At 41.5% G+C, this 11,459-nt stretch overlaps 5 protein-coding genes across 5 annotated transcripts in view; 1 reads left to right on the top strand and 4 right to left on the bottom strand.

Moving 5' to 3' along the window:
• Positions 1-1,123: 1,123 nt before the first annotated feature.
• Positions 1,124-1,855, bottom strand: LOC108012043 (piercer of microtubule wall 1 protein). The gene is made up of 2 exons (XM_017077323.4): positions 1,599-1,855; positions 1,124-1,534 (listed from the first exon to the last, which is right to left on the bottom strand). Exons 1-2 carry the CDS (start codon positions 1,735-1,737, stop codon positions 1,329-1,331), a joined length of 345 nt encoding a protein of 114 aa, XP_016932812.1. The 5' UTR covers positions 1,738-1,855; the 3' UTR covers positions 1,124-1,328.
• A 113-nt stretch (positions 1,856-1,968) lies between these two features.
• Positions 1,969-3,075, top strand: LOC108006779 (multiple coagulation factor deficiency protein 2 homolog). Its single transcript, XM_036818289.3, has 4 exons — positions 1,969-2,214; positions 2,276-2,363; positions 2,425-2,566; positions 2,719-3,075. The coding sequence occupies exons 1-4, from the start codon at positions 2,057-2,059 to the stop codon at positions 2,844-2,846; spliced, it is 516 nt and encodes a 171-aa protein (XP_036674184.1). The 5' UTR covers positions 1,969-2,056; the 3' UTR covers positions 2,847-3,075.
• LOC108006780 (uncharacterized) lies at positions 3,024-5,264 on the bottom strand. The gene is made up of 3 exons (XM_036818287.3): positions 3,962-5,264; positions 3,596-3,900; positions 3,024-3,216 (listed from the first exon to the last, which is right to left on the bottom strand). Exons 1-3 carry the CDS (start codon positions 4,253-4,255, stop codon positions 3,099-3,101), a joined length of 717 nt encoding a protein of 238 aa, XP_036674182.3. The 5' UTR covers positions 4,256-5,264; the 3' UTR covers positions 3,024-3,098.
• Positions 5,265-5,318: 54 nt separating this feature from the next.
• The window catches only part of Syn (synapsin), a 28,609-nt gene continuing 22,468 nt past the window's right edge, over positions 5,319-11,459 (bottom strand). The window contains exons 11-13 of the mRNA XM_036819524.3: positions 10,023-10,190; positions 8,420-9,878; positions 5,319-7,218 (exon numbers count right to left, since the gene is read on the bottom strand). Coding sequence (XP_036675419.3) covers positions 9,444-9,878; positions 10,023-10,190 — 603 coding nt within the window. The 3' untranslated portion in view covers positions 5,319-7,218; positions 8,420-9,443. The remainder of the gene's footprint in view (positions 7,219-8,419; positions 9,879-10,022; positions 10,191-11,459) is intronic.
• Positions 8,364-9,262, bottom strand: LOC139352893 (synapsin-like). The gene is made up of 2 exons (XM_070995549.1): positions 9,255-9,262; positions 8,364-9,189 (listed from the first exon to the last, which is right to left on the bottom strand). The coding sequence occupies exons 1-2, from the start codon at positions 9,260-9,262 to the stop codon at positions 8,364-8,366; spliced, it is 834 nt and encodes a 277-aa protein (XP_070851650.1).

Here is an 11,459-nt window from a genome sequence, read left to right as displayed (position 1 = left end):
TATTTGCAATCCGATTTAGTCGTGCAATACCTCTTTGAAATCGTGGTTAAATTCCCTATAAATCTACATTCAAATATTTCTTTTAGAAGAGGGTCAAAATTTTAGCCCATTTTAAAGTCAGATTTTTCCCTATTTCCAATGGGTTTCAGAATGGTTACCCAAAACTGCACTTCTAAATATCATAATTTGGGTATTTGCAATCCGATTTGGACGTGCGATACCTTTTTGAAATCGTGGTTGAATTCCCTATAAATATACATTTAAATATTTCTTTTAGAAGAGGGTCAAAATTTTAACCCATTTTCATGTTCGGTTTTTCCGAAATTCCAAGGCTTTAAGAATGGGAACTTAAAACTCCACTTCAAAATTTCATAACTTGGGTAGTTGGATCCCGATTTAGAAGAGGGTTAGGGTTACCTCTATGAATTGGTGGTTGAATTCTCTATAAATCTACATTCAAATATTTATTTTAGGAGAGGGTCCAAATTTGAACCCATTTTCATGTGATTTTTTTTAGAACGCAGGTGTGTAAGCCCAAAACTCACCACTTTCCACGACGAGCACGGCGGTAACGAACTCGCAAAGGACCTCCTGATGTCTCTGCAGGCGATCCCTTGCCACAAGGACCCTTTCCAGAAGATAGCCGAGCATCAGGATCTCCACCTTCAGGATGGCACACACATCGATGAGCTTGCGCACATCCAAGCGTTCCAGGGCGGCTCGATTTCCCACCATGCCGCTGGCCAATTGGGCCAGTTGTCCTTTCTTCTGCTTCGAGGATCGTTTCTGGAAGACAGGATCCCTACAGCAGCGTCTCATTCGCCTTGCCAACTGTTCCTGCCTGCCGTAAATGTCGCATAGCAATGCATCGAGTAGCTTCTTGGTTTCACTAGAGGACGGTATTCCGAATTTCCAGTTATCGTACTTATGCTAATGCGGCTCACCTCATTTTGTTGAATTGATGATAAGACACAGCAGTTGGTGGTTTACTTTTAATTTAACGTTTGCATTGGTCTTGAGTTCCCTGCTTATTTTTTATTTTTTTCTTTTTTTTTACAAAAAGCTAATCAAAGAACTTAAATTAACATAATAATCAAAGACACTGACGTTTAGGTGATTTTATAAAATGTTATTTACTTTTTTTTTGCTTTTGTACATTTTAAAATTTGTTATTGATAGATTTGTTTAAGGTTGCTTAATAAGGCAAATGTTCGACGAAATAGGCATCACTTGTTGACCGGAATAAAATTTTAAAATGGCATAGAAATCCGTAAAATTGTTTATAAAGATTAAAACAATTTGAGAGTGGTTTGATTTGAAGCCAATTCTTAGTAGAAGGTGCGATCCATATGGGTGTTGAGGGAGAAATTGCGATACATGCCGAAACGAACGACTTCGTTGGAGAAATTCTGGGGAAGTGGATAGAAACGCTTGGGGATGGTATAGGCATTGGGGGCATAGTAACCGTATTCCGAGTTGCAGGTGCGGTACATGGTATTGGAGTCCGTCTCCACGCCATATCCCTTGAAGCTGTCTGTTAGGGATAGGAGTGTACTTAAAGAAATAAATATTACTGGTAATGAGATCCTCCCGCTTACAGGGACACTTGATATCCTCCCGCTTGTGCAGATTCTCGTAGAGCTGGGCAGTCCTCACGATGGGTTTGCGTTTTTGGAACTTGGCAAACTCGACCTCCGGATTGAAGGTCTCAAACTTGTCACAGTACTGCTCACACATTTTCTCGAAATCTCTCTTAACTGATGGAAAATTTAATAATTATTTAACGCGTAGTTGTGCTCGGGGTCTCCCAACTAACAGTAGTGCCTAGTGCTCTATTGAACCAGCGGGACAACTGCCAAAGAGGTTGCTATGTTTGAATTTTGACAGTCGACCCGGTGGGGGAACATATCACGGAATCACAAAACCCAGCGCCTGCGCATTTCTAACCACTTTGACAGCTGTCAGTTGACAGTTGTGGCCTGGCCAACCCACCCCGCAGAAAATACACAAAAACCGAACTCAACACACAACAATTTCCTGCAAAAATCGCTCTACGATGTATAGGATGTGCAATCTATCGAACCTGCTGAACTTCATCATCTGCATAGCCAGTTTTAGCCAGAACTTCGATGGAACCCTGGCGGTCAAGAGGGGTCCACACCATCCTCGGGGCGAAACTAGAAGAGTGGACCAGCATCTCACCCATGAGGAGCAGTGAGTGGAGGGGGAGTACGGAAAATTTAGTTCAAATTTAAGAAATGTTGTTATATTTCAGTCGCATTGATGATGATCTAAGGGACATGGGTGTGCAGGCTAATCTGGAGGATCTGAGCGAAGAGGAGAAAATCTTCTATATGTTCAAGGTAGGTTTTTTGAATATTTACAAATAACAGTGCCTGCTATTAATTTCCTTGATAATTCTAGGCCCATGACAATGACAATAATAATGCACTCGATGGCCTCGAGATGATTCAGTCTGCCATGCATCATAACTATGACTATTTCAAAAATAACGAGCGGGATGAATACCTTCAAAATGCCACTGATGAGCTGGAACACTTTATAGGTATGAGTTTTCTTATCTAGGGAAAACTATTGCGAACTTTAAAATACATTACATCAGATGTTATATTCAATTGGTTACAGAATATTTAATTTTATTTATTAGGTCATATTTATATACACATTTGCAAATTGTATTTTATATTACTTTTACAGAGGCCATAGACAAGTTTTTGCTAATTGCGGATGACAACAACGATGGTCTGCTGCATTATCCGGAATTTGTTAAGGCCATAACCGGTGGCAAGGAGCAACTGAATGTGGACAGGAATATCCTGCGCTAATCCCACCACCCGAACATCCCGATTAGCAGTCCTTAGTCCTCTACAACACAAAAGCAGCCGAAGTAGACACAATAATAGACATAGCATAGTTAAAATATTTAGCAAATAATCTGATTTCCATGCTGAACCATTTGAGACTGTACACCACAAGCAGAAAACCCAGCACTAGACTGCACCTCGTTTGTACTACAAGCTAATGATTTAATATACATTTAAATAGATACATAAATAGTGTTTTCGATTGGTTAACTTTCAAAGCAATCCGTCACAAGTCTGGGTGGTGTTGCAGACCTTTCCTTGGAAGCCATCGTGGGCGGCTGCCTCCATAAGAACAATGAGATCGGTGTAGCGTGGTTTCTCCAGCGGCACCCTGTGGATAAGGTAGAAGAGATTAATATCTGACAATTTAAGGATATATTAAGTTCTTCGGTTATGCTAGTACAATTTTTATACAATTTTCTAAGCTAATAAAATTTCTTTGAACTGTAACATGGTCAAAAAATATATCTTGTTATTTTAAATTTAGGTATAAGTGATAACATCTTTAGTGGAGAGTTATAAAGATCTAATTAATAATTAATCAATAGAACGTATAAAATATTTGATGAACTTTTGTGGGTATAGCTTGTTAAGAATTCATGGTTATATTTATTTTATAGACTTCATTTTTTCTAAGATTTTAAAAATTACATTGTAATGTAAATGTAATGTATGATGTATGTAAATTTTTAAAACATATATTAGCTTACCCTTGGAACAATTCAATGGCGCCCAGAAGAGAACGTCCTGCCTTCGCGTATTCGTAGGCTGCCGCGGGGCTGGCACAGGATGCTGCATATAGACACTCATCTCTACCGGCTCCCTGGGCGGCTAGGAACCCAGTTATCAGATAGTCATCACCAGAAGTTAGGCCCAAACCGATGTTGCTGTCACTCGAGCGACCATGGCCATAACCATAGGCACTCCAATGTCCTGCTCCCAACATTCCAGCTGAGAAGATGAGGACTTTCAGCAGTATGATGATCAGCAGATTGGTGAGGTTTAGACTTAGGACCTAAGGTAAAAATATAAAATTTGAGAAAATGATAAACTAAGGCCCCTAAACTCTGACCCACTTGACTGTTTCCGGCTGATCGATGCAGCAGTTCCTTGGCCACCTGCATCACCACATGGCCAGCTGGACTGCCCATCATGCTATTGGCACTTCTTAGCCAAGAAATAGGTCTTTCCAGGGAAGTAAGTCCTCCATAGAACTCCTCTTCGTTGCTAGAGTTTGAAATGCCCCCACTATCCATATCCAGGTCGTAGTTATCCATTTGGTAACTGGCTGCCTTAGTTAGATCTAGGAAACAGATCAAAACTAAGATGGAAGTAATGATGATGAAGTAATCCCCGCCTGGTTGTGGCATCTCGAAGATCGCGTGCTTGTCTATAACTCGGTCTGTATCGAATGTACCGCGAATGATGACTAGTCTGGGCCCTGGGAAGTGCCTGGTTTTTATGGCTTGACAGGTAGACCATCTGTTGGGAGGAGGAGATTGGGCTGCAGGCCTCGTTGCACTGGAAAAGCGCCTCGAAGAGCGAGAGTGTTTTTCCTGGTGTCATTAGCCTGAAAATGCCGCCGACGTTTTTCCGCCCGAAAAATCCCCTAATGTCAATGCTAACTCAATTCCGCAGGTAAACGCACGCGAAATTTTGCGTCGAGTGGAAAACAATTTGTGTCTTTGCTTTTGTATCAATCATCAACTCATTTATTGTTACTTTGGTTTTGGTTTTTGTTTTTCTTAGCCATTGCAATTGCCGCTTTTCATTGGAATAATTCGTAGTATATATATGTATATATATAGATTTGCAGTAAATTTGTGAGTACCGAATGAGTGGGTCTCCCTTGGTTTTTTTATTTTTTGGGATTTATTGGGGGAGACTGGGAGTTGAATCAATTACAGACAACATATAAGTACATATTTCTTGCTATACTTTCACAATAATACGAGTATTTATTTGGTATATTTTGCAACAGATTAGAAGTCGTGTAAGTTATACGCTATATGCTTGAGTATTTCGTTTGAATTTCCATTTCAATTTATGTATTCAGCACTTTCTGTTCTTTTGATGCACGATATGGTTATGGGAATGGGTTGAGTGAGTTGTGGGTCTGGTGCCATGATATATGTACGTTTGTCGAATTCCTCGAATGATGCCTGTATTTATCTATGTACTTTCTGTTCTACATTTGTCGTTATAAATATATGTTTATAAAACATTTCGTGAATATGTGCCAGTTCGAGTAAAATGATGATGTTTACGATTACGAAAAAGTACTTGTAGCCAAAGATTCACTTATAATTACATACATATTTTATATATATATATTTGAATATAGATGATAGGATGATTAGAATGAAGTAACTGGGACTTGTAGAGTTGTAAATTTGTTTAGATTAAAATATTTGTAGCATTCCCGAATGTAGATTCTACTAAAATCGAAGAGAGTTGGTAAACTAACAAGTTTTCAAGTGTTCTCGTGTTATATTCCTCTGCATATAACAGTGTTTAAAATTCTCTAATACAATTAGTTGATAAAAGAGAGAACCATAGGTACAACCCAATTGAAATTTAACTATTATTTCAAATATAACATATGTAAAATTGTCTATTGCTCTAAATAATGCTTAAACATGTGCGTAACAGAAAACATTTATCAAAACACTTGTTGCTAAATCATAGTCCTAACCAATTGAAGCTATTGTTTAATATATCGAATGCATAATATGACTTCGTTGTTGTTGTCGCTTGCAACATTAATAAATATTTTCTTGTGTATATTATCTAAATATTCGTCAATATCATTGCCTCCATCCGTAATCCGTACATTTCTCGACCTTCGTGTACCGACTAAACCGTGTAAATTTATGTGGATCGCATGGGATCGCTAGATTTTCGAATATGTTTGGTTCGTTATTGTTGTCCAGTTGGTTCAGCCTAGTTTAACATTGCTTGTCGTGCTTGGTACTCTCAATTTCCATATCTTTCGAAGCCCCGATGCAGGCCTTTCTTGTTTGTAAACATTAACTGCTAATACATCATAATAATAATCATAATATTTGTGTTAATAAACATTTACTTTGTGTGTGAGTAGCTTCTGTTCTCGTGTGTTTCTTTGTGTTTCTGTGTGTTTCGTACGTAACATTTGCTCATAGTAATTTCCGAATACATATAGTTCGTTAACCGATTTATCCATTATAATTAGATCGCGTATATATTAGTATTAAACGTTTGGTTGTTTGTTATACTTTGCGCATATTGTCTTTTATTTTATATAGTTTTTAGGATTTCATATGTGTCTCATGTTGGTTTATAACAGATTCATTAATATTTGATTTATTTAAAAGTTTTCCCATTGATTCATTAGCAGGTTAACACGTAATATATGCTAGCGAATACGTTTTATGTCATCAACTCTCAATTGGTTTAATATGTCTGGTATATAATTCAATATTTTTCTCAATAATATATATATTTAATATATCATTTTGTTGCTTTGGAAAATGTTTCAAAATGTTTTTAAGTATGGTAATTAAATAGGTTCCTCATTCTTTCTATTTTATCATGCTGCAAAACCAGTCAAGTCATCGGCGACATTTTTCATTGCACATATCTAATGGGCTTTGCATTATTGTTGTTGCATTGGTGGTTATAATTATATATTAGTAGTGTACTACAGTGTCTACATAGCATTTTTTGCTGCTTCTTCGCCTTCTTTGTGTATTTATGGCAAACGAAAGGAAGGTGTTTCGATCAAGATAGTTGATGGATGAAACGATAGTAACCCAATGATTATGGTTTTTAGTGAGTGAGTATATGCTTAGTGTTTGTTTTTCCCATGAAACCAGGAAACTTCAGAGGCAGAAAATAGATAGATTTCCATAGTTTGCTCGTATGAGTTCGTGTGTGTGTGTGTGAATGGTTTTTTAAGTGAAAGTTCTACTTTGGAATTTGTTTTGGATTCACTTCAAGTCCAGTTCATCGTCCTCCTCCCTGCTGGCACTCCAGCGTTTGGTATGCGATCCAATGCTACTCATACTGCCCGAGTCGCTAAAGTCGCTGAATGCCGCATTCTGGATGCCCTCGTAGATCTTATAGCTTCCGGATCCCATTCCGGTTCCATTTCCGGAACCCATTCCACTGGAACTCATGCTCATGCTCTTGGCGGCACCAAAGCGATCGCTTTTGTAGTTGGAGGGCGGTCCTCCGAATATCATATCAGCATCCGAGATGGATCCTGCGGCCCGGGTGTATTTTCCATTTCCGTAGGACACGGGGGTGGTCTTGGTGTCTCCAAAAATGACATCCAGGTCCGAGTGCTTGGAAGCTGTAAAAATGAATATCATTTAGTAATAGATCTTTGATATCGAAGACAAGTGCACATCAATTTGGCGTGGGTGCAGTTATTAGCACTTATCTTTAGCACTACGTGAGCCAATGGAGCTTTAATTCTATTTGTACAAAAGACGATCACAAAAATAAGCTTTAATCTATTGCATTTCTAATCTTTAGTCTTTTAAAAACATATTTTACTTTATATTACAGACGTAAGTGCTAAACCAAAAATAAATTTGAAAAACTATCTTAAGTTATTTTAGATATTGAATACATTTTAAATCTCTTGATATGACTTATTGTTTTGATCATCTTTTGTAAACTTGATACTTGACTTTTGGTGATGGAGGATGAGCAAAATGAGCGTTACCAAAAACAAGCATTATCAATATGTGGGTGAATGACAATGAAATCTTCGAATACTTGTGATTCTGATTCTTGAGCGACTTTCGGACCCAAGTACTTAATAACAGTTTTCTGTGGCTCATCTTTTGATAACTCTGCATTTACTGCAATACGCACACACACACGCTAAAACTGAAAAAGGGTTGCATTAACATTACTAACGAATTTTGTAGTTTCTAAAAGCTTTGATTACTCTTGTGGTGTTTATATGGTTTTTTTCTGGATTGTATCTGTATTGTAAATAGAGTTTCTATTGTTTCTCTTAGCGTGCCCAAAAAGCCGGAACTGAACTCAGGTTTGCGGTGCACTCTAGCGAGTGTGTACTGTACGGATCCTGTTGTAAGTCTTTCTGTAATGTAGTGTTGTGGTGTGTGTGTGTGCAGGCAAGCGTTTTTTGATTTTTTTATCATGGCTGAGACTTACAAACACTTGGGCGGCCCACAAGTCGTATACGTAATATTTGGCTTACTCACTGAGCTTGGCTAGGAAAATCAAAACAGTTAGGCTAAGAAAACACAACTCCTACTTTTCCCGTTTTGGCTAACACTTTTGACACGGCTGCCTACATGGCTAGGGTTAGTTAATCGATTACATTTAGTTGGTCTCTATATACCAGTAATATGGATCATACATGATTATATATGTATATATGGGGTGTAGCTGAATTAGTACGATAATGATGAGATTAAATGGCATGATATGTAGGTATTTTTTTTATAAAGATCTAGATCCCTAGGTCTTGCGCAGGGTTAGGCTGACCAGCAGTACGCCGACGGCTAGATAATTACCATTGCTCTCGGATCGCGAGTAGGAGGGTCGGGTGTACGAGGGCAGATCGCTGGGATTGTTGAGCACCTCCTCGCCCTGCGAGGCAATCGAGTTGGAATCGTAGCCGGAGGTGTCTCCGGGCAGTACAGTGGTCACTGCAGCCGGGGCACTGTAGACACTGGCCGATCGCATTCCGATGGCCGATCTCCAGTCATTGGTGGTCACCGAGGTGGTAATGGTTCCAGTGGTGGGAGCTACTATCCCAGCACTATTGCTGATGTTGGTGATGGCCGTGATGCCACTGGCTTCTCCCGCCTCCGTGGCCGTGGCCCCTGTGTTCGTGGTGTTCGTATCCATCCGTGTGATGGTCTCCACCGAGGTGGTGCTCCCGTAATTCCCATAACTGGTCTTGTCCTTGCTGAGGGAGCTGCTGAAGCTGTTCCTGTAGCCACTGGAGCTGTTGGCATTACTGCCACCCACTCCCACTGCCGCCATCACATTTGTGGGCGGTGGTGGTGGTGGACCCGCCGGTGGGGGCGGGGATTTGATGGCATTGCCATTGCGATTGATCCTTGAGGAGATGGATGAGGAGGACATCGATGAGGAGGAGGAGGTGGTGGTGTGTATGCTGGCCGCACTGCCCGACTTATTGGGCTCCTTGTCGAAGGGATTGACCCGCTCCTGTTGCTCGTAGTTGGTCACCGGCTGGTAGCCACCGGTGCCGGCTCTTTCTGTATCCGTATTTGTTGTACCGCTAATCGAAACGCTGCTTTCCGGCCGGACGGCTGAGCTGGCCGTCGCCGGGATTGCTGGGGGCTCTTCGCTGGGACGCTGGGTGGGCTGGGTGGAGATGACGCCTCCATCGCCCACGCTAACGCCTCCCTTGCCGCCGGCGAACGAGAACTGCTTGCCGAGGAAGGAGCCAGTGAATCCACTTCCGGTTCCGCTGCCGCTTCCTGTCCCCGGTCCCGCGCTGCTGGGCACACTGCCCGGCCCGCTGCTCGTCTCGCTGGCCGTTCTGCCGCGCTTCTTATTAGCGATTTCCTACATGTCACCAAAGATCCCCGCAAAGGTCTTCCTCAGGTTCTTCATGGTGTCCTCGGCGTCCTCGACGACGGAGCTCTGGGTCTGTGGCGGCCTTTGGCCCACCCGCGACACCGAGGAGGAGATGGTGGAGGCCTGCGAGGTCTGCGAATCGCGACGCACACCGCCCACTGTGCTGGGTCCCGAAGAGGAGGGCTCCTCCGGCAGCTCCGAGATGCTGCTGCGGCTGCTTAGCCGCCCTATGGAGCCCACTGCCGGCGAGGTGCGCTCCGGAATGGGTGGGGGTCCGCCCATGGGAGCCGGTCGTGGGCCGGCTGGGAGCGGCGGAGTGGGCGCCATGCCCTCGTCCGTGGGACTCTCCGCCCGCGAGGAGACCGAGGAGCGGGAGGGCAACTTGCCCGGTCCCGTCTGCGCCATGCTGGGACGGCAGACATTCTGAAATATTCAAATTGGAGTTTAGATGGGTGTAATAATACAAAATATATCATAAGTAAATATAAAATAATGGTTAAATTGCTAATATTTTATAACTCTTAGTTATCATAAATTGAAAATCATGCATTGAATAGATATACGAACCTGCATGCGCCCGGATACCAGATCGGCTATCTGCCTGCGGTCCTCCTCCTGGGAGTCCCCGATCAGGGCGAAGGTGCTGTCGCAGGCGCTGATGATGTACTCGCGTCCATCTTTGGCCACCACCACGGAGAGACCACACACTTCCATGCCGCCAAAGAGCTCCGATATCTGAAAGTGATACGCAAAGATTAGAACTGCCATTGAGTCATCGTGACCCTAAAATGTGTTTTCGATTCCATATGCAGCCAGACGGGAATCGGCTCAAACATTTCTGTGTGGGCTTCCGACGATTTGCAGTGCCGGTTTTAATTACACAGTTTGTTTTGATTAAAGCTAACGCTAAAGCTAAGGCTAATGCCGATGCTCATTCCGACTTGCCTAGAATTCCGATGACGTCGTCAACGGCCCACCCACTTCATATTGCACTTGGGAAAACGGTTAAACTGCAGGCACACATTTATCTTGGCAATGATATATTATTGATACGACGTGTTCCTAACAGATCTGTCGATTTTATGACAATAACTTAGGTCAGGACTTTGATTTGAATAGCTGAAGAGAATATAAACTACAATAATATAAAATGCAATACACCTTACAAATATGCTCTAAACAAATTTTCTTTAACAAATAAAAACTTATAAAATGTTTATATGGAATTCTCTTTAGTTCCTAATAAACATAATAATGATTTTAAAATATTTCTCATTTAAATTTTCAGTGTAAGTAATTTTTGATAGAAAATACATGGACTTGGGTCTGCTTTGCTATAAGATAAATATTTTTATCTACTCATTTTTCTCTGAATGTAACTAAAAACTGCTGCCGCCTTATCTAATGATCGGCACTTGAGTAAATGGCAATTAATTAATGCACATATGCAGTATAATATGGTGACTCACTCGAGACGCAAAGGAAATCGAGTTGAGCATTCGCATTGATAGAATGCCACATCTGATGGATTTCCCATGTCTCAAAATGCTCGCACCTCATCTGGCAATTATGAGGAGGTTGTCTGAAAATTGTTTTGAGTGCAAACTACCGTTACCCCATCGCTCATTGGCGGCTAAATCCGTTTAACTGTTTTGCCATTTGCATATTCATGAGCTCTAATTAAAGTTGTGCCGCCGCTCGAGGGCACTGCAAACTCGGTCGTCGTCTGACGTCAGTGGAATATGATTTCTGGTATTGGTTCCATGTAGGTTCTCCTTTTGCCGACCCCTCGGGGTAAATCGGAAAAGCAGCCGAAATCAAATTTGTGCACCCAAAATGCCGCAAATAATTTAAAGCGATTTTCCTTGGCCATATTGATTGGCCAAATTTGATAAATGCGAGCTGAACTCAACTGGGCTAAGCTAAGCTGAGCCAGATTTTCATGAATTGGCTGAGAATTCGAGGCACTAGCGGTAATGTAAGCGGGTTTTTGGGGGCCTGTTA

The sequence above is a fragment of the Drosophila suzukii genome, chromosome 3 (assembly GCF_043229965.1).
Source record: "Drosophila suzukii chromosome 3, CBGP_Dsuzu_IsoJpt1.0, whole genome shotgun sequence".
In the NCBI taxonomy this organism is placed as follows: domain Eukaryota; kingdom Metazoa; phylum Arthropoda; class Insecta; order Diptera; family Drosophilidae; genus Drosophila; species Drosophila suzukii.
This window is presented reverse-complemented; position numbering and strand designations above follow the sequence as displayed.